General features: G+C 36.9%; 3 protein-coding genes and 1 pseudogene across 4 annotated transcripts; 1 reads left to right on the top strand and 3 right to left on the bottom strand.

Annotated features, from left to right (window-relative positions):
• Positions 1-940: 940 nt before the first annotated feature.
• LOC116300171 (uncharacterized) lies at positions 941-6,325 on the bottom strand. The gene is made up of 5 exons (XM_089024403.1): positions 6,170-6,325; positions 5,623-5,712; positions 4,128-4,313; positions 3,380-3,487; positions 941-2,805 (listed from the first exon to the last, which is right to left on the bottom strand). The coding sequence occupies exons 2-5, from the start codon at positions 5,704-5,706 to the stop codon at positions 2,686-2,688; spliced, it is 498 nt and encodes a 165-aa protein (XP_088880529.1). The 5' UTR covers positions 5,707-5,712; positions 6,170-6,325; the 3' UTR covers positions 941-2,685.
• A 1,477-nt stretch (positions 6,326-7,802) lies between these two features.
• LOC116300170 (kelch-like protein 38) lies at positions 7,803-12,640 on the bottom strand. The gene is made up of 5 exons (XM_031708969.2): positions 11,565-12,640; positions 10,558-10,928; positions 9,398-9,606; positions 8,623-8,985; positions 7,803-8,362 (listed from the first exon to the last, which is right to left on the bottom strand). The coding sequence occupies exons 1-5, from the start codon at positions 12,195-12,197 to the stop codon at positions 8,118-8,120; spliced, it is 1,821 nt and encodes a 606-aa protein (XP_031564829.1). The 5' UTR covers positions 12,198-12,640; the 3' UTR covers positions 7,803-8,117.
• A 298-nt stretch (positions 12,641-12,938) lies between these two features.
• Positions 12,939-27,267, bottom strand: LOC116300169 (RNA polymerase-associated protein RTF1 homolog). Its single transcript, XM_031708968.2, has 17 exons — positions 27,162-27,267; positions 26,967-27,086; positions 25,871-25,994; positions 24,913-25,420; positions 24,288-24,368; positions 23,399-23,489; positions 22,949-23,031; positions 18,692-18,779; positions 17,978-18,085; positions 16,760-16,837; positions 16,109-16,230; positions 15,504-15,561; positions 15,090-15,164; positions 14,774-14,851; positions 14,505-14,537; positions 14,225-14,363; positions 12,939-14,117 (listed from the first exon to the last, which is right to left on the bottom strand). The coding sequence occupies exons 1-17, from the start codon at positions 27,255-27,257 to the stop codon at positions 14,008-14,010; spliced, it is 1,992 nt and encodes a 663-aa protein (XP_031564828.1). The 5' UTR covers positions 27,258-27,267; the 3' UTR covers positions 12,939-14,007.
• Positions 19,559-22,598, top strand: LOC148905105 (52 kDa repressor of the inhibitor of the protein kinase-like; annotated as a pseudogene). Its single transcript, XR_016118754.1, has 3 exons — positions 19,559-19,675; positions 20,451-22,101; positions 22,305-22,598. The product of XR_016118754.1 is annotated as a 52 kDa repressor of the inhibitor of the protein kinase-like (transcript).
• Positions 27,268-27,343: the final 76 nt, after the last annotated feature.

The following is a 27,343-nucleotide window of genomic DNA, read 5'->3' as shown; positions in this document are numbered from 1 at the left end:
TGCCATACCCCCGAGACATCCACAGAGCTGAGGAGGCGTATGGATTTCGGACATGACGGCGATTACTCCTTCTGTCCTTAGGTGTACGAATTACGCAAGAAAGTGTTCTAGCCGAAACACATCCCAGTAATTATAAGGGTGTGTCACTTGTCGTTATATGCATCATCAAACCCTGAAACAACCTCTGATCTATCTAAGCCGAGCATGGCCAACCCACACATCGGACCCTGAAACAACCTCTAGGCTGATCTAAATAATTAACAAGGGCACGGCTAACTCACATGTGAATTAGCCTGCGTGCAGCCGGACTTTTCTCTCGTACTTTAATAACATTTAGTTACGTAGCGTTCGGCTGCAGACCTTTCTCGAATTCGCTTGGATCGATCGAGTCGCAAAACAATGGTTCGAATCTGAGACTTGATTTTAACTTGAATCTTTACGTCCAACTTCGACTTGAAACCATTGTTTCATTGTTTCATTAGTCAAGCGAGTTCGGGAAAGGTCTAGGAGTTCAATTTGTTAGGTTTTGTGGAGGGAGGGAAATTAGAGGTCTGTCTGGAGAAAAACCCCTTGAATGAATAGTGAGAGAGCTAATAAACTCTTCTCACATATGTGATGTCAAGTCCTGAAATTGAACCCGAGACCTCAAAGGTGACCCTTGCTGATCCCACGTCCATTTTGCACTCACACATGCGCAGAAAAAAATGCTAAATATTGTATCAAAAAACTTTGACAAATCAAATCAAAATTGACTTTTGAATCCCATTGGGTCGAAAACAATTTTGAGCCAGAGGATTACCTCTACCACAATCCCACTACAGCACACCTATTGTAGGAAGATTGGGATCTCATAAGGAAATGGAGTCAGTCAAAACAGGGACAGTTTTAAGTCCTCATGCTCAACCTCTTCTACTTTCCACAGATAAATAATGGACAAAAATTAGAAAAATGATACTTTTATTCTTTAACAGCTAAGTTCTACACATTACACTTGGTCACTGCTGACTTTTGAATATTAATAAAATGAAGTACAGCGTTCCATATTATTTCCATGAGCTTATGAAAACATCATTTCTCATAGATTTTTCAGCTAAACTAGCACACTTTTTATATGTAAATACATAGTTCTTCACATTCCTAATATTAGCCTTTTAGGAGTTTCTTCATAAAACGAAATCAAACATAATCTAATGTGACAATGGCTTAATTTTAGGAAATGATGGAAAATTGCTTTAGATTACATTACTTTGAAAACATGTTAACAGGGCTTAAGATTATGGCTGGTTAATCATGATGACAAGCCAAATTAGTTTTAGCTTGATCATACCTCATTTCTGGCTCAACTTTACTGGTCAAAATGACCAGCAAGGTGAAGATTTGACCAGACAAGTTCCAATTCTGGGTAGACATTTTCCTATGTCAAGCCCTGGTCAAATCTCCATGATGGCTATTTCTCATGACCACAAAAGCTCAAATACTCTCACAGCAAACTAAAACTTTCCCTTCAATTTCACAGTATCCATTATCTTTAGCCAGTTTTTATCCTAAAGTCAGCAATATCTATGCTATGCAAAAAATTAAGCATTTTTTTAATGGGACTAAAAAAGGAAAGTTTTTTTAAGAAACAGTAAGGTTATATACAAACAGCTATTATATTAAAGACATTATCAAATGCTTACAATTTAACCTATAGGGCATTTACCTATTCAACAAACTTTTTTCTACTATATTGAGTTCCAGAATAAATCTCCATGATTTATTACCATAAATTAGAGCAATCAGCGAGGATTAGAATATTCCTAAGAACATTTTGAACAGAAAGATATAAAGATAATACATTTTCTGGTATATCTTAGTGTAGAGAGAGGTGAGGAGGAAGTACCATCAATATATACTCAATGCCTCTTAATGTAAGGAGGAAATATATTCTGGAACAATATCAAAGGGTTAAATCAATTATTTTAATATAACTGATTAGATAACAGCCACATACAGGAGCATAGCCAGGATTTTGCCTTTTGGGAGGGGGGAGGGGGCAAAACCTGTTTTCAGAACATCTGTCAGTCGGTCAGTCGGATGTTTTGGTTTCTACAGGGTGGGATGGGGGGGGGGGGGGGGGAAGGGAACATACTTATGATTAGTCGCATTATTTAACTCTAAAGCCCATCTAACTACTTAAGGTAACATAAAGTTAACAAAAATTCTTACATCAGTCTCTCTACAACTGAGAGTAAGGAAGATAATCCTATAATGGTTAAGTTTAGTAGCACTTATACTTGAATATACAGTGAAACCAGAATCTCTATAGAATATTGTCATGGCATTTAACTGGGTCATTATCTTCATTCCATGTAAGGGAATCCCCATCTATCTAAAATTCATAAAATGTCAGGTCTTGGAATGCACTATCCTTAGGCTTTTACTGACAAATTGGCAGCTATGGTGTACCTGGATCTATATATGGTGCAAATACTTTATCTGTTATATGACATTGTTTGTTTCAAAAAAGAAGAGAAGGCAACTTATTTGTCAAATCCAGACCTGCATTATGGAATCTGGAATCCAGGAGCTCTTATCCACTTCCAAAGTCCATTTATTCTATATTTTGGATTCCCTCACATGAGATGATTGTCTATCTACTTGTTAAGTTCAAAATTTTTTATGGGCAAAACGTTAGTTTAGTATTTAGATGTTGCGTGTTTTGGCACCCTCATATGCAACCTCTGTTGTTCTGATCTTTCTTACACGGCGATAGTAAATAATGATCTCAATAAAGAAGATGATTGTCAAAACGAATCCAAGGATCTATGATTAAAAATGAGGGAGTATTAATAAAATTGTCAATGGTTGGAACAATATTGATTGGGGATAAGCTTGGTGCTGGGGATGAGGGGTGGGGGGGGGGGGGGGGGGGGGGGGGGGGGGGGGGGAGGAGGAGTGGGGGGGGGGGGGGAGGAGGAAGAGGAGGGTCATGATCTTCGGGGGTGCAAAGGAGCTACAGTACATGTAAATAAGAAATATGTTGACTCATATGACCTTGGAACTTCATGAGTAATGCATGGTTGGTAGGCATGTGCTGCTATGACTTTCTCTCACTGCCAAGTAGTTCATGCCTAGTGTTGTGTGTTCAACTTACGACTGAACCTTATATGTTACTCAAGTTGGTTTAATGTGTTCTTCTCTCCCATGAGGGATTTTCTCTGGATTTTAAAAATCAACATGAGAGATGAGGCAGTAAGCCATGTATTACGCATGTTCTTATAAAAATCAACATGTAAGCTGAGTGCCTAGTGTGTTGTAAATAGTCAGCAGAGTGGAAGTGTGTTTGGAGCAAACCTCTCCGGGAGTCATTATGGACCTTGGAGAATGTCATACTTACTGTAGCAATGATGAACTGAGCAATCCCATAAGTCCATTGTGCCAGGAGACAAGATGCAAACAGGAAGAAGAAGAAAAATGACAAAGCATAGCTGAGAAGGAAAATCCACTAGAAAACAAGACAAAGCAAAACAGAATTATTTTTGGTTAAGTATTAAATTTTAGATAACACAATGGGTGGCATAATTGTTTACTGCTCACCTCTCACCGCTGTTGTCTGGGTTCAAGCATTCTTTTTGCTAATAGGTGGACACATAGTATTAATAGACATTGTCGTTGTTTGGTTGTCCAATACATTTCTGATTGGTAATTTAAATAACAATCAACCAAAAAAATATGTCATACTATATGTCCACTTATAGTGTCACCAATTCTGTCATTAAAAAATTCTGAAAGCAGTGAATTTTGATTGACAGATGCCAAATACCCAGACATTGTACTACACTGATCACAAATTGATAATGAGTAGTGGTTACTTGTTGGGTCTACACGTGTTGAATACAACAAGTGAATGAGAAGGAAACATAGATATTCCGAATATAAAAAAGTTTGTAACTTACTATACTCTCTGACATTTTGGAAGTTAGCCCTTCGTCTGACAAAACATCAGTATGTAGTTATAAAACTCTTTTACATGGTCTTTAAATTTTATCCTTCTTATTCACTTACCCATCACAAAGTAGTGTACTATCAAGCACTGAATATCAGTGATGATCTTGGATCACTTATCAAAAACTACTTTCACTTACCAAAGAGTACTCCTTCTGCCATTTACCAAGGCAACAGACATAACAACAGCCAAACAAATGGAATAACAGAAGAATCAAAGCACAAATCCAACACAATGCACTGACAACAATGAAGAATCCATAGTGGGAGAACAGCTCTGCTTTCTCATGACCAAGCACCAGTGCAAAAGCAATGAGACCGAGAATCTAGAGGGAAAAAGTTGAAAAGATTGGTTACAAAAAAAGGAGATAAATATCTATAGCCAAGTTTTTAATAGAATTAAGCAAATATAAACTCTAAGTACCCGAGAGTTTTGTTGTTTGTTTCATGATTGTGCATTTTAGAACAACACTGTTACATACATCACATTATGTAATTCACATTACATACATTTTACTATGGGGGCTTGTAAGCAATACAGCAGTGACTTATATAATAGCTGTTATTACAGTTAAGTATCTTGATTATAGTATTAATTAAACAACTATAGGTTCCATCCCTTTATCTTGAACCCAGAATGTTAATTAACTTTAAATATTTACAAATCGAGGCAAGCTCTCTGTCATGGACCCTCAACACTCGTACTACTACCTACTTTTGTTCATTGCTATTTAGTACAAAATAGTGCTTTTATCGCAATTAATTATATGACACACTCAATTGCCCATGTATTATGACCATTACAAGAGATAATACATGGGCTGTGAACCGATTTAGACCCGGTTTTTTGATGATGTCAGCATGAGGAAAAATATTTATCCTTTTTGTTTCTGCAGCCCATGTCAGTGGCTTGAGTTAGTGACATTCAAGCTTGCTTGTTTACAATAAAAACATTGCTATAGTTGTGTATAATTTTTACAGCCAGATTTTTCACTTGTGAAGCAGTATCCTTTCTATCCTTTCAAGGCTCTAAAAAATACAGCTTGCGTTCACTAGTAACATTATCTGCCTGTAATATATAAAAGAGTTTGTTAAAATAAAATAATCTTGGAGCCCATGCTGAGATAACAGGTACAATAATTCTTTATAATTGTATAAAAACTATTAACAAAAGTTCAAAATATCCTTATTGAATAATGAATATCTTAGGAATAATTTTATAAATGACATTTTTCTATACGTAATAAGTTAATGGTTGATTAATCAAGATTAATTGCATTCCACTGACGCATGAGTATAAAAGGTCTTGAATATTCTAATGCAATTTTACCAAAATAAAGAAAATTCAGCAAAAAAATTACCAAAGTCCAATACATCAGTATCAAGGTAAATGAAATATTCTAAAAGTTAAGAAAGAGTTTGACAAATGAGTGGATTTATGCCTCATATTGGGCGCGGCATTAGTACATATTTGGAATGGTTTAATATTCAGAACACAGAAACTCTTGATGAAGCAAATTTCAAAAGTATCTGTGATTATAAAGGTAGTTTAGATAACTGTTTCTTCAAATGTAGGAGATGAATATGACTCTGTTGAAGAGAATTATCGTTATTATGGAATGAGAATATACTTACGAACTCAAGGATCTTGAGAAAGCCTTCAAATGTCATGAAAAATCCCGGCCAACAACCGTAGCCCCTGTTCTCACTATTAGCCATATTTTTCTATATAAATGAAAACATATCAAAGAAAAATCAACCAAAAATCCTTCCAGGAACACAATTATTAAATTCGAAAAGCAATCCTTATTTTTTATAGCATTTACGGTTGTTTACATTAGTCAAAACAAAATTGTATGCACGACATTTGTGCAGAATATGTGTAGAAAGTTTGAAGACAAATACTTTTCGCTTTAAATATATTTCGATTTTGTTTTTAATATTCGAGATCGTTAGCATGAATAAGGTTTTATATAAATTAGGAAGAATAAATTCAATTGAGGTATTTACAAGCAAACAGATCGAGTGAGAGAGCAGACAACAAGCTCGTTTGGTGCTCAGGATGACAGTCGAGTCTGTTTACGGCGTCCTTCTTGTCGACGAACTAACCGCTCAAAAACATCAATCAAAAATACTTTTTCATCAACAATTATGAAATAAAACTCCTTTAGAACTCTCTTACCTTGAACAGCAATAAAATTTAAGTCCTCTTTCCTCAAGAAAACCAACCGAACGACAGCAAGAAAATTCGAACCTCCAAAATGAACTGGAATTTTCTTGTGGAGTGTTCTTGTTCAGCGGCTTCACGCTCAAGCGGGTTTAATGTCATTAATATTTATTAGTAGTTATTAGTTCTGGGAGAGCGAGTTTTAACAAGAGGAGGCATGATAAATGAGAATTTCAAGACTTAAATATGACGTCTGTGGATGAAAACCTCGGCCATAGAATGGACAAGATGATGATCCAATATTGCATCTGGATTTTTCTTTATTTTAAGCATGCGTAATTGTGTCTAAAATTTCGCGTATGCCGATGAACTAGTGAACTAGTTAAAAAGACTAGTAAACATAATAAAAATTAGTAGCAATAAACAGATATCTAGAGGAGCCTTTTAGCCTTTATTTCGATAAAGAAAAGGAGTTAAACGACTCATTTGGACTTTTTTGGGTAGGGGTAGGGTGGAATAAAATCGTGCGCCGAGAGGTGCGACGAAGGAGTGACAAAAAAACGTGGGATTAGCTATATTAGCAATTAATCATGTAATAAATCATTTTATTACATGACGCTTTTTGTTTTTGAATGTCTTTGTGTGTACCTTTTGTTGTGTTTAATCCTATTCGTGAGCTAGAGACTTCTTCACATGCAAGTCAAATTTGAGGGAAGATGGAAAGTTGCGTGTCCACGCGCGACATTGACACAGAATGAGAGGCCTTTTAGCAAAACTGACACGACTAAAAAACTTGGCGTGTTTTTATTTACTTTAATTGTTTTATTTAAGTTAGCTTTCATGATTCAAAATGATTTCAATACAAAACGACTCAGGACCAAGGCTGGTCAGCAGGTTGCGGGGGGTTGGGGGCGAGAAAGAAAGAAAGATGCCGACCGAAGGGGCCACCGAAGGGCCTCCTGTGTTTTTATGTCATTCTCCTATCTTACTCAAGAAAAATAGAAATAGTGCTTTAGAATTCATATCTAGAATGTGGTTTTTATATATTAAAGAACGTGAAAGATAATTAAATACACAGGTGAAACCTAAGAGGACCACGACAACTCATTCAACTGAGCAGTTAGATGATAAATAAGAGCTGTGTGAGCGACAGTGTTACAGCATGTAAATGGAATTCAAGATTTGAGATAAAGCGCGCGCGCTGATTGGCTGGCTACCGTGTTGTATCGTGTTAGACGAGAGACAGGTTCGCGCAAAATCGTTCAAAGATATTTTATAAAAGCACTCTATATGAAACGGCTGTTTATGTTTAAAGCTAGAAAAACACTTGGCTACGCCTCGCGTGTTCCTAAGCTTGCTTTTCTCGTCTTTCGTGCGCTACAGTTCCCAGCATGCCCAGCTTATATTGATGGTTTTCACGGCGGCCATGTTTGAGGAACTTAGCAAAAGAATTGTCAATGAATTCTTTTGTTATATCCTCCAACATGGCCGCCGTGTCTTTTGTTATTTAATTCTCTTGGGAATGATTGAAAACCATCAATATATTACAGCACAGAGGCGCGCTTTTCGTATACCTCATATAGGGGATTCATGCACCCGAAAATGGTTTTGTATCCCATAATGAACCAAATAGAAAGGCTTCAAGTAGTTACCAGAGCGTTTCAAATTGGGATTTTTCTTCTCCTTACTTAGTTAATTACGTATATATAGCATTACAGTTATTCAGAAAATCGAAACTCAATAACGCTACTGAAGTAGCGGAAAAGCAGATATGAAGCAGTCTTCCTGAATGATAACTAGTAATATATTTTGTTGATGTTATAATTAGAAACTATAGAAAAAAATATAATAAAAAATATGACACGCTATTTGCCTAGTTTTCACATTATTTTCAAAAAATTAACCATAAACAATGTAATAAAATGAATTGAATTAAGAGTCGATGGAGTCTATATTGCTAGCATCAAGATGGCTTTTTGGTATTTTTTATAAAGGGCTGGAGATGGTCTTTGGATATTTTAATGGCGATACATTGGAAGCCTTTTTTGTGAATGGGGATCTCAGATACTACAGTCCATTGGTCATTGGAAGGGTTATATCGCTCTATTGTGTCCAAGTATCGTTTGCCATAAAAGTCTCTTCCTCCAATGACGTATGCGTTACCATCAACTGCCACTGCCTGTGCGTTTTGACGAAACTCCGTCATATCTAGAAGATGAACAAACAATAGAAAGTAGAGATAAATAATGATAGACTTCATTCGGTGTAAAAAAGATGTAAGATGGTTCATCATCATTTATATCTGTGATTAACGAAATTCTATAATAGAAAGTGTATTTTCACTAGCGCGCAACTTACATTCTCGCTTTTCTTTCATCCATCCACTTTCAGGACCCACTTAACGCCGCAAAAAAACAGCTCTAAATATTGCGGCGTCTCATTCTCAAGATTATGCTAAAATAACTTACCTGCGATCGGCTTCCATTGATGCCGTCCAATATCATAAGCTTCGCACTGCTTCATCGTGTGGTACCCATTTGAGCCACCAAAAACAAGGATCCTATCATTTAACAATACTGCGCATGCGCCCACTTTACCACAGCTCATAGGTAAGACAAAGCTCCATGTATCACTTGACGGGTCGTACCGCTCAACACTTATCACGGGCTCAATCTCGTGGCCGTCTCCTCCAATGACGTAGAGATGTGTTTCCGTGGTAACCAACGTGTGGTTGGATCTTGGGATGGCTGGTTTGGGTAGGAAGGCCCATCGGTCACTAACAGGGTTATAGACTTCTACTGCATTCCATTTGGGTCCATTCATCATTCCACCTACAGGACAGATATTGAATAAAGGCCCTGAAAAACGGTCCCAACATTTGACCTAACATTTAGTCAGCATTTGTTTGGTCAAAAATTGGGACCTATTGAATAATAGCTCGAGTATATATGTGAGGTCGGGGACGGGAGGCCAAACGGTTCAGCGCTGATAGCTAATTGGCGTGATTTCTACAGCAATATGGAGGCAAAGCAACGAACGTTGTGACCCAAGCTAGTTCCTAGAAATTGGTAATTGTTTGAGTGTTTGAATGGCGAAGCTAAATAAATAAATAAAATAAAATACGGTTGCCATGCATACCAAATTTATACTATACCTATTGACACGAGTGGTGTCATATCAACCCTGCCTCCCGTTGGCTGCACGTAATGATCAATACGATGATTATCATGATCCATGATTTACCTATTGCATAGAGAAGACCATCGTGGCCACCAGCCGCAAACTGTGCTCGTTCCTCTTTCATCGAAGCCACACTTGACCACTGGTTGTACTGAGGATCAAATACAAAAACGTCTTTTTGAAGTAACAATGAAGATCTTCCTTCCACTGATCCTCCGCACGAAAACACCAAGCCGTCAGCAGAGGCAACGCTATGGTCATATAAGACTGTCCTAAAACAAGAAGACAGGCAGAGTTTAGGTTATTTGTAGTTATAAAGTGCGCTTTGTAAAACTAAGTAAAACGTACGTACCACTGCTGAGCTTTAAACTTTCATAAAAAATAATATTCAAAAAATAGAAAAGAAAGGATTATTGCAAAATTTATATTTATTTAATTTTACTGTTATTATTATTATTATTATTATTATTATTATTATTATTATTATCATCATTATTATTATTATTATCATTTGCACGGGTTCAGGGTGTGAAATTTACACAACCAATGAATCTTCTATTTCAGTATGTGGCTATTCAAATAACAAGGAGGTTATATAGTTGACATCTTTAGGGGGAGGGGGGTGGGGGAAAGGAAGGAATACCGAACATGAAGTTGCATTGTGTTCCAGCAGAAATACAAAAATATGTAGTACATTCACGACTTGCTATACATCGGTTCTCTATTTCAACTATGCACTTACAAAGCATTCATTCGAGGCTGCAAGGTTCAGTTGAAAAAAATCCTTTTAAAACTAGCTACAGCTTGTAAGCTCTATTTAGCGCTTTGTGTGTGACCTGTGAATCGATGTATGAAAGAGGCATGGCGAATCCTTTGTTTTATCGTGCTTAACCTGGTGTTGTTCGATACCGAAGCTACACTGATATACATTGCACACATATGCAGAATGAAAAAAAGTGCACTTCAGAAACAGATTCTGTTTGATAGTTTTGATAGTAGAACATCAAGGACATTATGTATTAGGTTTGAATCCATGTTGGGTATAGACACCCAACAGGCTAGAAGAATGATGACGAAGACACCTGACTTTATGTGACTGCTGGACACAAGACCATATTCAGACAGAATGGCCCTAAGGTCGGAAACGCGCCAAACGGGAAAAAATGATGATGAACGGTAGATGGATTTTTTATTATAGAAAACGGAGAAGATGTAGTACTTACGGTACGGGTGCCAAGCTATACCAAGTATTCTCTCTCGGCTCATAACAAATCGTTGTCCGACTCTCATAAGGACTTGATCCTCTACCACCAACTAGCATTATCACATCAACCATCTTTGACCAAGTCCTCGCCATGGTACGTGGACTTCGAAGCGTTGCCCTAGTTACACTGTCGGCCATGTTGTATCGCATGGCTTCCATGACCATCTCCTTAGCAGAGGGAGATCTTTGTACTAGCTCTTCAGTTTCCACGTTTTGGACAAGTAATTTGTTGTTCATGAGGGGTAGACGAATAAATCGAAGAAGCTTGGCAAAGTGTACTCCGCGTTCTTTGCGATCGAAGTTCGTCCAGCGAACTAGGGCGTCAAAAATCTGTCAAATAGAGAATCAGATTAATCGTGTCGCATTGAACAATACTTTTATTGTCCGCAAGGTATTTCTATCGTATATATAAAATATACCTTACCCGATTTATAAAACGCGGGGGAAAATGCATGGGCCAGGAAGCCAATCATAGTTTGCTATCGTTATTGCTATCATTTGACTGCTTTAGCTGAGTAATTTCTATATTTAATTTTTCAGAAAAAATTATCCGAAACCGACTTCGTGGTGAATGGGCAAGTCTTCCTCATACTTGCACGCAGACTTTAAAATGTCGAACCGTGAGATGCAGCCGTAACTAATATGGACTTTCAAAGTTGCACTAAATGAATTCCAAGTCTCTCGTATTGGTCTTCAAAATCAAATATGGGAAGGCTGAGGCAGTACATGAGTAGCGGCAATGATGAAGTTTTTTCTCATATATGCATTGGTTATATATTGCGGTTAAAAAAATGGTTGAAAAAGTTTGTCAAAACAATGCCGCTTGTCTAAAAGAGTTGCCACGCAAACTGGCTGCTTATTGAATAAAAAAGCTTCTGCATTTGAATATAGTTTAGCCACTTCGATTATTACTCCAGGAATATATAAAATCAAACTATATAAGTAAAGCACGCATTCTACAGGTACCTGTTCCTCCGTGGCATGAACATCATCACAAGACAGGATTTCCTCCATTCTCTGTTCGTTCTGTTCCAAAAATTGCCCACTACGAGAAACTTCTGGAAAATTCTTACAAATAAACCTCCAGCTTCTTGCATATAGCTTCTTTTGTCCATAAAGAAGAGCAATGTCTTTAACTTGTAAACAGTTTTCTGAAGAAAGATATTTTGAAAGAGCAAACGAACATTCATCTGCGAGAGCTTGTAGCTTGAATAAACACGCCGCTCGCAGAACACCTACAGTATTTAATGGAGTTAGGTAAATAGTACCTCCATAGAGATAGTCTATAGTAGCGTCTAGAGATTGACAATCAATGTCTTCTGTTATATCAACATTTTTGACGAATTTACCCGACTCACTCTCGACAAAAAGAGCTCTGAAGTACGGACTACCGGAACCGAGGATAATCCGATGACAAGCGACCTTTCGTTTTCCATGTCGGATAGTAACATCACAAAGCGATCCACTTCTTCTCAATGAACGAAGAACGTCAACCAGATCTTTTCTATAGTTCGGGTCGTCGAATAAATAGATATTGTTTGGTTTGAGCTTGTTTAAGTTTGATCGTACTTCGCCGTGGAATGATTGTTTATCTGTCATAACGGATGTAAACTCGTGTTGCTAAATTGAACAGGTTGCGTAAAGAAAATACTCCTTAAAAGGCGTTAAGGACAAGTATCAATCAACATATATTCCTTCCTTACGCTATACGCTTGTAGAAGACGCAATACTCTGCTTTGCACTGCCCCTAGCCATCCACCTAGTGTTAACAAACCAACCAACGTTGGAACATTCTCGTAAGCATTGGCGGAAGTGTTCGATTATCACATCATGAAAACTTCAATCTTGTGGGTATTTTTAGACGAACTGTTTGAATTCAAATTTCAAGGTCATATTTGTGGTGAATTTACTGGCGGGACACAGCCTCATACAAGGAAAATGGTTAAAATTGCGTACGGGATGTAACATCAATGGTAAAGCTGGATTAACAACTAGCTATAAATAACCAACCAATTACAAGGCATCTTTTCAACAAAGCTGACAAAGGACGATGGGGCACAACTTGAACTTTTTTCGACCTAAGTAGGCAAATTTTGATCCATTTATAACTTTTTCTGAAGCACAAAAATTACAGTGCGACGTGTAAAAATCGTTTCTTGTCAATAGTTATGAGAAATTCACACTCGACAACGGCCAGAAAAATCGGAAAGCTATCTTTATTTTATAAGAACAAAAAATAACCCCAAGAATTGAAGTAAAAAACTGCCTGAAGCCGAAAATGACAATACTCAGAAAATCGTAAAACATTTGTTAAAGAAACATCTCGACTCACGAGCCATATTCGTATATATTGACATTTTTTATTACAAACTCATAAATACATTGGGATAAAAAGTTAAGACTAGTGGTCGTGTTTCTACAGAAGTTAATGATGTACAACGTATTTGTGAAAAATTTTCTTAAAGGTGAGCAGCTATAGAAAGCTGATGGAAGTGTTGATCTAAGCTGTACCTATGACCCCAATCCATGTGAGCGTCTAGTAATGTCGTCCCATTTCAGACCACGTGTTATTCCCTTGAAAATAGAATTCTGTGTGCAAAAGCCATATCAATATAACTACTCGAGCGTTGCAAGTTAAAAAGAAATAATACTCAAGGGAATGATGTGTAATCTGAAATGTGAAAACATTGTACTATGTCTACTACAGACATGTATCGTCGTGGCACACTTTTTTTCAGATTTTTTTTGCCGATTTTTTTGAGCCGTCTTTTTTTTTTTTTTTTTAAGCCAGGCTCCTGAATTATTTTGAAGGTGTAAACAAGTACACCATGAGAAAGGAAAGAGATTCAGTCCTTTTCCCTAGTTTTTCTTTTTGTTTTCCTTTATATTTCGAAAGGATTTTTGTGACTAAAGACGAAAGAGACTCAGTCTAACTAGCCATTCAGAGGTTGAAGAAAAACTTGAGATGATATTGCAGTGCATTGTGGGATTGTTTTAGGGGTTGAAATTAAACACCATCTTGCAATTGTCCTCTAAACAGTCCCACAATGCAATGCGATGCCAACTCGACCCATTTTTTCGCTCGACCTCGGATAGCTAATAGATACCCATCACGTACGTAGTTTCATTTACAAATCCTTTGGCTCAAAATTCCCTTTTGATGCGTTTTTGTACACTTATTTGCAGATAAGACGGACTCCCTGTTTAGTGAAAACACCACTCAAGACAATCCAAGTTATTTTCACCACTTGTAAAAATACTATAATTTCCAGAATGTACAGATAAGCCTTACTTTTGAAATAGAAAACAAAAGCAGATTTTAGGATAACAAAACAAGCAACTTCTGGATTCAAAGTTAAGTCCGCACGCTATGGTTCTAGAAAATATAGTACTTTTAAGAGTAGTGAATTCAGATAAGACCTTTTCTTTTCTTGTAGTCTTCCAGGTTAAGCGACCTTCGAGGTGTGCCGTCACGTTCTGAGTTCGGAGTCTGGGTGACAGTCGCAGAGGTGCGCGTTTCTGGAAGAGTAGATCGATAAATCCTCGTTATACTATGTTGTAGATCAATAGATACTCGTTATACTATGCTAAACTTGTACTAATAAAGCAGATAGACATTGACATACCGGGTAAAGGAAAGTTAAGGTTGATGGTAATATCGAAGTTATGAGCCGAGAACAAGTCTTCTGAGTTAGGTTTATTGACATCAGCTACAGGGGTTTCTGTTACGTCAATAGGTGTGTCTAGTAAACTATGGCTTGGGATCTACAAGGCAAGGAAAAATAAGATAGATATATGTGATAGGTTAATGGCCTTGAATGAGCACGCTATTGAATATGGAAAATTCAAAGCACAATTTCATGATGATGTTAAGTACATATTTTTTATTTTAACATATGTACATACCATACTCTCAAGCGTTCGTGTTATCTTTGGTGTCTAAGAAAATAAACAAATAAATAAATTAGAGTGTGTGTGTGCGCGAAAAAAAGAGTGGGGTGGGGGTTGGGGGTGGGGATAGGGATAGGGAGTAAGAGGAAGAGTGAGAGGAAGATTAAGTGTATGCGTGGATGATTAAGCAATTAAAAACTAAATAAATAATCAAACAAACCAATGGATAAAGGATAACATATGTGAACGGATGGATGAGTTCAAAACGTTATATTACCACTTACCTCTACTGGTTCTGGGACAGGATTGTCTTCAGGAGGGTCGGCAATAAAACTACCATCTATCAATGCTTGATTCTTAGCCTGAATATAGTTACGGAGAAAACCAATTAGTAGTGGCTATAAAACTCTCTATTTTGAAATGTTTTAAAAAAAGCAATCATGAACAATATCTGCAGTATGGGAGTTTTAAGTAGTTAATACGAGGTTTGCGAGACATGAAAATAAAAGAAATAAGATTTCACAGCTTTAGCAAAAAAGAAAAAAAAACCAACAAAACAATACAAAACAAATAAACAAAAAAACAACAGTTGTTCGTTACCATGGATACGAGTATTGGTAATGTTTTTCTTCTTGTGAACGGGTCATCTTTCTTCTCTTCTGTCCTCAACTCTTCCTAAAAAGAAAAGCGAAATGAGCAATCATTTTGAAAACCTTATTGATGGGTTGCAAGCATTCTAAAGAGAATTACAAGACAAAGGCATGGCGGAATATACATTATTTATTGAAAAAAGGGGTTATATCCTAAGAAAAAGTGCTGAACAATTCAAACAAACAGGAAAATCAAGCAAAAACGAAATACCACATTTTTTCGCACCCCTTTGTTTTCTTATAATAAAGAAATATGTAAAAAAACTGATTTACAGCATACGCACACAGTACAACATGCCGCCCCATTAATTCTATCCTAGAGAAGTTCTCACAATATCTTTACTAGTTTATGCGTCATACTTACAGCTGCGGCCTTCTCAGCCTCAATAATATTCCGTTTTCTGTTTCTTTCGTTAATGTAGCTAAATAAATAAAAGAAAGTTAGTCCAGAATCCTTCAATATATGTTCTGTATCCCACTACATAGGCTTAGGGCTGTAGAATGGAAGGATGTAAAACACATGCACTTCATCAAACTTTATGTAGCACAACAAGTTGATCAGAGTAAAGCATAAACTATAGCATGATAATGATTCATGATTTATATAGCGCCTTTTCTGTGTATGCAGCTATTTCAAAAAGGTTTGGGAAAGCTAGGTTTCGTTCAAGAATGATATGCAAGACGCGACATAACTTTCACCAACATATTTTTTGTATCATCAAAGGCTTTTACAATCATGAGAGATGGTTAGTATGAGGTGTAGGCACTGAGGGTGGTCACTGCCAAGGTTTCTTCACATCCTCAGTGGTTCTTTTAAGTCCCTCCAAAGAATGAAGAATGGTACTAACTTAACAAATCAGACAAATAGACTGGTGCAAGGCCATGCAATAAATATATAATAACTATAGCATTTTAATATTGGCAGCTCTAGTATCTTTTACAGATAATCTGTTACATATTATTGCTTACCTTATGGCACTGAGTCCTTTAGATCTTTTTTTATCCAATCCTTCTGCTTTTTCTTCAACGTCTTCAAGTTCTTGACGAATCTTGTCAGCTTTTTCAATATCCCCAGACTGTTCTGCAAGTTCCTATACATTTAAAACAAATTAATTTTTTTTGAATATTCCCGAAAATGTATAATATTGTGACATTTTATCACTATACTCAGGGGGGTAGTCAGGATTTTTCTTGGCGGGGGGGGGGGGGGGGGGGGGATTCAAAAATCTGCCATTTTGTTTACCCCCTCTGCCTACATCCTTTATGCCACCACTCTTTATTGTAGAAGAAAGCACAGCATTGTATTGCAGAACCTTCCTTTTACCACTGTGGCACAGTGAGAGGTGAATACCCCTAGCTTGAATCTGGATACATTTTTGTGGTATATTTGGATGGGAATTAAAAGTTTTTTCTTTGGTGTCTCCAGTCTTCTTAGATAAGGATACTTAACAGTAAAGGCCCCTCTAACAGCATTACTAAGATGCATAATTGACTTTATAAGGATGATGACCTGTGGTACCATCCTCAGTGCCCTGATGGGACTAGCCACATAATAAAACTAATCACTGCTCAAATAAAACAAATAATTTTGTAACAACTGAAGATAACTATATATCATACCTTTGATCTTGCGAGCTGGTTTTTCTTAACAGCATAGTTAACAGGAGTATTCCCAAACTTCTTTTTCTCTGAAATAATCTGCAAAGCAATGATAATATAATATAATAATTAGCATGAGTATGAATGAGGGGATTGTAAGATACTGGTCAGCCAATTAGCTATTCCAAAGATGAAGAAAAAAACTGGGTACAGCTGGCATTGGAGTGCATTTAGGGGCTGTTTTAGTGGACATATTTAAAAGATGGCATTTATTTAGTCCCCTAAAAGAGCCCCCCCCCCCCCCCCAAATCTATCAGTTTTCTCTGTAATCACAGAGTGGGACAATCATGAACGGAACCCTCAGATGCATGCTAGGTGAAAGCCCAAGATTGAATTGGAATTTAGAAGTTGGGTTTTGCGGAGGGAGGAAACCCCGAAAACCCTCGATGCACAGGAGAGAACCAATAAACAACTCTACTCATATACAACACTGAGCATGGAGAGACTCAAACCCGGGTTGCATTTGTGAGAGGAGAAAATGCACTGCGATGCCAGCTTGACCCATTTTTTCTCCCTGCAAGCTTGGAATGGCTAGTACTCTTTATTATAACTCAGGAGAAGTGTGCAATACAACAAAAGTGACAGGAATAATGTTCTAGCATTGTCAAACAATGTAGGAATGAACATGGAATTGTTGTCAAAAGATTAATGTGCACAATTTAGTCTTCTCAAAAAATGTAAAAACAATTTCACTTGTTTGATTTTTGAAACACTTTTCATTAGCCAAGGGAAAAAAACTTTCCCCCACTGCTCAATCAGGTTCTTTTAGGGCCAAGCTGTTGAAATAATATTAGGCCAAACAAAAAAATAAGTGTGATTAATGTTGCATGAGAAAAATAATTGGGGTTGGTATGTTGGATTTTTTAAATTCTATTTTACTGATACAACAGTGGAAATGAGCTTACTAGGAACCCTGTGGTGCATTTGGAATGAAAAAAATATTAGGGTCGGCAAAAATCGGCAAGAAAATTAGAGTCGGTCGCGCAACAGGAAACACACTTATTTGTTGTTGGGCCTTATGCATTACATGTATATAGTTTCCTAGCCTTAGTTTTCTTTCCTTTTATCTCAGTAGCTTCATTATGGTGTCATGACTACTCTCAAAAATTGCTTATTAAAAGGTTTTCTTTCACCAAGTTTCATAATTAAAAGATTATCATATCCCTAAAATATTGTAACCTTTTCAATGTCTTCTTCCTTATACATGTAATTGACAGCACTCTTGATATCTGCATCTTTACGCTCTATATCATCCAAGTTTGGAATGGGAATATCGTGCTCCTCGCACTAAAATGAAACAAAGAATATGGCTACAACATCACCAGTGATTTACTATTCTTGCTATAGTTATGACTATCCTTGAAAAAAAACTACCATCAGGTTGACTCAGTGGGTTGAGCATCTAGCACATGAGAATTAATGTTCATTTGATGTGTTACTTTTTTGTTTTATGATGTTAGCACTTTTAAAAAATTCAGTGGCTAACAAACTTTTGACTTCATTTCAAGATCGAATAAAGAATAAACCTTATTTGTCTTGGTGCAACGTTTTCCCATTACAGACCATGGTCATTTCCAAGATTACCGTTTTTTAAACTGTTGATCATGAAAGAAAGTACATAATTTATATGGATGCAACTTCAACAAAGAATTTTAAAATCTAGGAAATGATATGTGGTCTGTAAATAATGGGAGGTTATCATAAAAATGCTTTACATCTTTATGACGAGTGGATAACTTTAGGGATGGCATATTAAGTGGATAACTTTAGGGACGGCATATTAAGGCACTATTAGCAGCCATGCAGCTTTTAAAACAGTCAGGAGTGAAATGTAATGGTTAAACATGGCACCAAAGTCAGTTATGGCGATTACTACTTAATACTTTCACATACCTCTTCTTTCCATCTTTGGAATTCTGTCTCAGTTATCCTTTGATTTGAGACAAACTCAAGCCTGAAAACCCTTTCTTGTGGACCATGTCTAGAAACAAATCAAAATGTACATTTACTTAGGTGGGGGTGCTTTTTCATTTCTATTTTATTTTACTTTTCCTGTTAAAACGGGAGGCATCAGCTTTTGCCAATTACTGTGAACCCTGTAGCGTAAGCAAGGACACTGAAGATGGTGACCAGTTGACACAATCTTCATTGGGTCTTTTATGTTTGCCTCATGCAGGCAAGGGTGGATCCAGGGTAGTTTACGTGATTTCCGTAAACTACTCAATTTTTTTCAAAGCTACACATCATTTCTTTCTAAATAATGTCAAAATATGTGTATTACATTATTCTAGAAACTTCTAGAAACAACTCACTTGGTTGTTTTTCAGTTAATTATTAAGGAAAAGTCAAACAAAAATGAGTAATCTCGTCATTTCTGCCGATTTATTACCGATTCCCGCAAAAATTTTCGGGTTTCGGATATCTCCGTCGGTACGCATCGGAATGCTATCGGAAAACGATCGGAAAACAGCCTTTGTCAAATAGAACCTCAGGGGGTGAGCATGCGTAGTTGTAGAGCTAGGCCGGTGTGATGATCGTAAACTACTCAAAGAATTCTCTGATTGGCTGGAAACACATTGATTGTTTTGGAAACCACTCAAACCCTTTTCTGATTGGCTATCTACTTTGCAAACTACCTCATAAACTACCAGCAAAACTATAAAAAGCTAGACCTACCCCCGTTGGGTCTCTTTCGTTCTTATGATTAGAGTCATAGATTTGCTGTAGTTTGAACGAAGGAATATTCTACAATGTGTGGCGACCCGATTTGCAGGAGGGAGGACTGTTCTCCTTTCGACATTGGCTTGAATTTTAAAGAAATTGGCTCTTCATCACCACAAGATAAGCTGGGGTTCATTGAGAATGTGTGGAAACCAGGTGAGATTTTTGATTTCCCACTGTCAATAGAAAATAGAAAGCCTCGTAAGTTTGTCTTTGAATGGCTTAGAAGATATCCCTGGCTTGCATACTCTAAATATCTCGATGGAGCATTTTGTTTTCCCTGCGTTTTGTTTGGAGTAGAATCTGGTAGAAATGCTCATGAATTAGACAAGTTGTTGAAGTCCCCACTCACATGTTGGACTTCAGCGGCTTCGAGACTTACAAAACACGCCAGCGGTAAATGTGAGATGCACAATTTTGCTGTAATTGCCATGGATAACTTTTTGAAAACAATGAGGCAGCAAGCGGTCCCAGTAGATCAGCAGTTGAATATTCAACAGCAAATCGATAGAAATAGGACGGTCCTTAAGTCTTTGTTTGAAATGATAATTTTCTGTGGGCGAAACAAACATAGCTCTCCGGGGTCAACGCGATGATGACCCAACAAATGCTAGTCTATCAGGAAACTTTCAGGCTCTGCTAGAATTTCGAGTGCAGAGTGGTGATCAAATACTGCAGAATCACCTGGAAACTGCACCCAGAAATGCAACTTACTTTTTCTAAAACCATCCAGAATCAGATGATAGAAACAGTAGGTTCTTACATTTTAACTAGTTTGTCAAAGGAAATCAGAGACAGTAAGTTTTTCTCTGTTATGGCAGATGAAGCTGCAGACATTTCTAACAAAGAAAATCTTTTTTTAGTGATAAGATTTATTGATTCAAGAAATATAATTAGAAAAGAACTTATTGGGTTTTCTCTTTGTGATGAGGGAACAACTGGAGCTGCCATCAAAGATAAAATACTTACAGCAGTAGCAGAATTAGGACTTTCTATGGACGACTGCAGAGGCCAGTGTTATGATGGGGCAGGCAATATGGCAGGTTGCTTGAATGGAGTTTCAACACTTATAAGAAATGAATTTGACAAAGCAATTTATGTTCACTATATGAACCACAGGCTGAATTTGTGTGTTGCCGACACATGCCAACAACCACTTGTTAGAAACATGATGGATACTGTTAAAAGAATTTCTGATTTTTTTAACAATTCACCAAAGAGACAGCAGTATTTGGTCATGAAGGTTAAAGAGATAATGCCTCAAGCTAACCATACTGTTCTGATAAATGTATGCCGAACAAGATGGATCGAAAGAATAGAAGGAATGGACAGAGTTGTAGAACTTTTTCGTCCTGTTGTTGCTACGCTTGAAGACATATCAATGAACAACAATGATCTTGGAACTGGGGACTGGAATCGAACTAGTAGAAATGATGCACAGACCTTACTGAATGCAATAACTTTTTCATTTATTGTTGCTATTGTTATTGTTAGACACATGTTAGATTTAACCCGACCTCTCACTGTCAAATTACAAAAGAAAGCAATGGATCTTCTCAAGGCAAAGGATGAACTTGCACTTTTAAAGTCAGTCTTAACAGAGATGAGAACTGACATTGATGCCAGGCACAATGCACTCTACCAGGAAGCTGTCACTTTAGCAGGTCAAGTTTCAGTTCAACCAACCATGCCTAGAGTAGCTCAGAGACAAGTTCACAGAGCCAATGCTGCAGCCCAAAACCCTGAAGAATATTATAGGACAAATTTAACTGTAGTTTTTCTAGACCATATAGTCCAACAACTGAACAACAGATTTCAAGATGATGTGTTTGTTTGCTACAGAGCACTTTCAGTTATTCCATCAATTATGCTGGCCACTGGTATTGTTTGGAAGGATAATGTATTAGCCTTTTGTGAACATTATAGGCAGGATATACCTAATTATGCAGGTTTACAAGCAGAACTTATTCTGTGGGAGAGAATGTGGATGAGGAAAGACTGATCTAGGAGAGGAAATCCCTGATAGTTTAGAAGGGACACTTGAGCACATTGACAATGTTGCTTATGCTAATATACATACCATACTTCAAATCCTTATAACTATCCCTATGTCATCTGCTTCTTGTGAAAGGTCCATTTCAACCCTCCGTAATCTTAAGAACTACTTAAGAAATACTATGGCTCAAGACAGAATGAATGGACTGGCACTGATGCATTCCCACAGAGACATGGACTTAGATCTTGAGGAAATAATAGATTTATTTGCTACTTTAAATCCTAGACGAATGAGAATGGAGAATATCTTACAGTAATATTTTATATAATATTTTTTGGACCACCACTCCAGTGTTCTTAGAGTACTTGTGAGTTATGTTCCATCTGGATTAATAATTATCTGATTTTTAATCATTCAACTGATGGGGAACAGTACAGGAACAAGGTGGAATTTTTAAAAACTTATTCTTTTCTGAAATCTATAATATTGTTCACTGGGTTTTAATTAAGCTTGAATGGTCTTTACATATTCTCAACTGAACTCAGCAATGAATTCATCTATAGTGGAACACCTCAATCTAAATAAGGTAATGTATTCATTTTGTATAATCTGCTAGTACATGTAAATTCTAGTACACTGATATTGTGACTGTATGTTCTCTATCTTTCATAAAGTAGTCAATTTGCTGCCATGCCACTTTTCCTTTAATAGCATATATTTTGCATTGTACTTTTACATACTAATACTTTTGATGTCATTTTTTTCACATGATGTCCTTTGATGTGCTAGATTCTTCAACTGAGATAAATCTGTACAAGGATCTTGACTGCAGACAGCATGCTATGGTAGATGTATCCTTTTAGGCAGTTTATAACTAATAGGGGTATGGTGGGTTGGGTATAAATTCAGAGTAAACTACTCATGTCCAAACCCTGGATCCACTCCTGTGCAGGGTTAAATGTTATGTATGTATTAGGGAAAGGAAGACCAGCACAAGAAAAGCAAATGGAGTGAAGAAATGAAGGAATTCTAGCAAGGGTATTTGCCAATTTGCACCACAGGATCTTGTACCAGACCCTGCTCAGAATACGATTTCAAGATCCTTAAGGATACTGTTACAAGATCCTGAACAGGATCCATCCTATAGAGCCTTTGCACCATCACGTGATGACAGCCATGACAGGGGGCATGACAATAAAGTCTTTTCCCCTAGGGAAACTGAATCCTTTCTCATGTAAATCAGATTAGACCAGAATCAATAATTGTTCTTGTCCGCTGTCACGGCTGCCATCACTTGATGGTGCAAAGCCTCTATAGGAACTTGAAACAAAATATATCAAACTTAGAAGATGCCTATTGATTTCTCATTTCTTTGATTATTACACTGCAATGTCTATCTATAGATAGTAATACATAAAAATAGGTATTAATACCTTAGTTTCAGTCCTTTATTGGTTTTTGTTTTCCCTAGATTATAAACCTTTGCTGTTTCAACAACATCTCTTATCTCTGCAACCTAGGACAGCCAACACAGTTGAATAATTGTTGTATTATTAAAGTACAGTAAAAATAAGGGAGTGTGTTTATTTACAGTCTTGTGAACATAGTCCCTATGAATCCCCAATAGTTCTTTCCCGAATTCACTTTAGTGAAGACAAACAATATCTTCAAGTAAAGGTTGGACATTATAACACTGCAAAAATAATACAGTAGAGAGCAGGAACAATTTAAGTATGTCCATCCTCAACTTGGAGCCGTCGTTTTGTGGTCACTCTTGAAAGAAAAGTAAAGAAAGGTTTATTCAAGGAGTTTTTCAATGATTTTTTTATCAGCGGAAGGCAGAAAAAGCCCTGCCCTGTAAGCTAGTATAATGTCATACATACCCTGTATACAGGTCTTCCCTCATGACTACCAATTCCGATACGCACAAAACAACCTACTATAGTATCTGCTAAAAATGGCATGTGAACCCACCTAAAACATAAGAACAATTATTATAATTCACACCTTTAAAAGGAGTTTATTATTTGCAGTGGAGAAGATTAATGCCTTTTCAATTCACCCTAATTTAAAGCTAACCCTTTTGAGGCTGAATTAAATGATTGGTACTATTTTCTCTCTCAACTGTTGCACGCAACATGCTTACATCATGTTTTGGCTACCATTTACAGTCATAAGTGAGTTTTATGGTCAATTTACAAGCAGCAACTTACGTAGTCAGCATTTTGCATGCGACAGTTGAAACGAAAAACATACTGTACCATGTAAATCAGCCTCTTCCAATGTGAAAATATTACTTGTATTTCAAGATTATGTAACCAACACAGCCAAAGTCGTCTGTTTTTTTTTGGTCGTCTGTCAATCAAAAGGGCACATGTTGGAAGTATTTCAAGAATTGATGGAAGCCAAATACCCAGTTGTCTGGAATTATAACTGTTGTCTTGGTTGCATAATTTATTATAATGAAAATGGGTACAAGATAATGTTATCTCAAATCAACCCTAACTAATTCAAACTGTTAGAGCTGTGCTCCAGGGTCATACATGGACTGTATAGCAGCTGTCAGAGGCGCCTTCACATGCTTTCAGTTTGACCCTGTTGAGCTGTGCCACTGCTGTACTTGCGGTGGTGATAAGTGATGGCAAGTTTTTTTATGACAAGTTAAATCCAGAGTGTTCCATTTAAAACCCATACCTACCACTCCTCCTACTCAAAATAAATGGTAAAAATTATAGGTCCCTCTTAAAAATAATATTAAATAATGACCCTTACTTCTCTAACTTGTGTCTTGACAGTCTGATCTTTTCGATTTCATCAACCATAGATACTTTAACAGGAGCACTATAATCTCGCCTGATATTAAACACATATGGGATTAGAATGGAAGGAAGGGGTGGGAAACTAAACTAGAAATATCCCACATGGAACATCGGCAGTTCAAAACAGCCTTTATCGTATGAGACCTTTGTTCTTGTTAGTGTCATGTGACATTCATTCTGCTAACATCTTAGTGGGTGAGTGAGCGACACATTTGCATATTCAGGCCCATCACAATAACTCATTTCTACGCTTTGTGTATCCACGAGATAAAATGGCAGATAGTAGGTCAAAAAAGTAACTTTCAAAAATGTAGCAAGCATGCAGCTTTTTCAAAAAAGGTTTTATTGCATGTTATATTTCAAGTCCGAAATGCATTATGGCTGATGTAAAGCCTTTGATTAAAATTAGCCTTGCTTGGGACCAAAACGCATTTATGCCCTCGAACATCAACTCTATTGTTATGTTGAACTGCGGCACCAATAATGCCGTCGAGGAAAAGATCAACCTTTTTCTCATTTGATATTGATTATATAAGACTGAGAAACATAAAAAAAATTTTAAATGACAGCTATCTTACTCATCATCAGATCCTGCATAAGAATCCTCATCGGCACTAGACTTGCTCTCATCTTGATCATCTTCATCTTCATCATCTGTAAAAACTTCACTTGCTTTGAGAGGCTCCTTCTGCTCTAAAAATGCTTCACCAGCTTTTTTTTCTTTCTTCTCCGATCGTTTTGCTTTCAAGTCATCCAAGGCTTTGACTTTCTTCTCTTCAATAACCTTCTTTCTTTCCTTCTTTCTTAATGCTATCCCTCCACCTTTGAAGTAGCTTGCTTTTTCTTTGTCTTTCTTCTTCTTCTTCTCTTTCTTCTTGGCATGCCTGAGCTTGCGTTCAATTTCAAATCTTGTTTTCAGAGCTTCTCGTCTTTCAACACGGTTGAAAATTTCTTGTTCTCTTTCTATTTCCGTCATTTTTTCTAACATTGACCTGTCGGCTTCATCTCCGATTAAATTTTCATCCCAACCGTCATGATACTGCTCCTCATCCTCATCCGAGGAAGACAATGATGATGATGACAGTTCTAAAACCAATAATTAATTATTAAGCATAAAAACATACAAAAAAAAAAAAAAAATTACAAGACACACCAGTCAAAACTTTAATATATATTTAGGGCTTAGGTTAATGGCCAGTAAGTTGCCAGTCATGATGACAGGCCAAACTACTAGCTTGGTTATACCTTGTTTGTCGCTCAAGATTACCTGTCCAAATGACAGGCAAGGCAAAGATTTGACCGGACAAGTTCCATTTCAGGGCAGACATTGTCCCATGTCTGGCGATTATTTTAAGCCCAAATCCACCCAAGATTTAGTGAGAGGCAAGGCAGGCTATCATTTTATAGACTTATAGTAGAACAGCCAATCAGAATGCAGGACTTATGATAAATTGTTCTCCATTATTTTGTTTATATGCTAAATACTAATAGAGGATAAATTAAGGGTAGAGGTAGACAAAATAACCTTACACTCACCTCCTGAAGATGTCTCTCCACTCTCCATCTCCGAAGATTCTGATGAGGACCTCTTCTTTCCTTGCTTCTTTTTGGCTTTTACCTTGGTAGTTTTGCCTTTGCTTGTTTCAGAATCCATCGTCCACTATCATACAACATATTTTAGGAGATCAGAATAACTCAAAATATTTTACAAAAATATCAAGAATCATTCCCATGTACTGGCCAGTATTTAACTCAAATAATTTGAATAAGCATGAAGGAAGCTTCTTGGGTGCTTAAGCAACCGACCAAGTGCACCGGCCCAAAACTCAATGGATGCATGCTAATTGATGATCAATGCTTTTGCACACTGTAACAAAGCAAAAGTGTAAAAAATCTTCTTTAATCAAGAAAAAGTCAAATATTTTTTCTAACAAAATTTCCATTACATAGCATGTGCTACTCAACTTATGTCAGTGTGCACCACCACACTAATTAACCAATTAGAGAAGTGTGTTATATTGTGGCTATGTTATAACAACCAATCTTATCCTCTGAAATGGGGAAACATTATTCCCAAGGTAAAAAGATCAATTTTGGGATAAATTAGCCAGAATTAAATGAAAGATTCGACTGGGAAAGAATGAAAGCATGAAAAATGAAATGAATTGAGATAAAAATAGTAACCTCATTCATTTCAGACGAAAGAAAGTTATAATGTCAGCAAAATAAAAATCAATATATATTTTAGCAAACTTTAAAGGCCTCAAATCATTGGAACAAGTAATTAAAGAAAGATCATAATAAAGTATACTTTAGTTTTCGTCATATGAACAAATATGTAAACTGACACAGAAACACATTGTTTACTATTGTTTTGGTATTTATAAAACTAAGCATATCATGACTAAGCTCATTAAGAAAATTGCTGATCTTTTGGCGTAATTAAAAACCGGAGAAAGAATCACAATTCATTCGAATTATCAATACGTAACACCTTATCTACGACATAATGGACTGAACCAAATACAGGTACAAGGTTAGAACAATATGGTCTGTATTATTTCATTAATGTAGTAACTCTATTATCAACACAAAGATAGTTTTGACTACATCGGTCAGTATGGCTGCTAACCTCATCATCGCTGCCTTCTGATGAATCCAGATCGCTGTCAGAAGCCGCAGAAGGCTTGTTCGCTAGTGGCTTCGATGCAGGTTCCTTCTGTTTTGGTCGTTTGGTCAGACTCAGAAACTCCTACGAAATAACACACTATATTGAAGCGATATTTCAAAACAACCACTGGGTTATTGGGTTTAAATATAAGGCTACCTCCTCGAGGTCTGCACCACTCTCGTCGTCCTCGCTTTCCGAGTCGAATACGGCTCTTTTTCTTTTTCGTTTGGCATCGCCATCTTTCTTCCCCATTTTGACTGAAGTGACAAGAAAGGCCAGGCTACTAAGCATACATGACCCGCTCTGAATCATGGGAATGAAAAACAGCCTGGTTAAGG

Source organism: Actinia tenebrosa, unplaced genomic scaffold (assembly GCF_029948245.1).
Source record: "Actinia tenebrosa isolate PJP-AT-01 unplaced genomic scaffold, QUT_ActTen_1.0 PGA_scaffold8__29_contigs__length_14323225, whole genome shotgun sequence".
In the NCBI taxonomy this organism is placed as follows: domain Eukaryota; kingdom Metazoa; phylum Cnidaria; class Anthozoa; order Actiniaria; family Actiniidae; genus Actinia; species Actinia tenebrosa.
The sequence above is the reverse complement of the archived record's forward strand: the minus strand, read 5'-3'. Positions and strand labels throughout refer to the sequence as shown.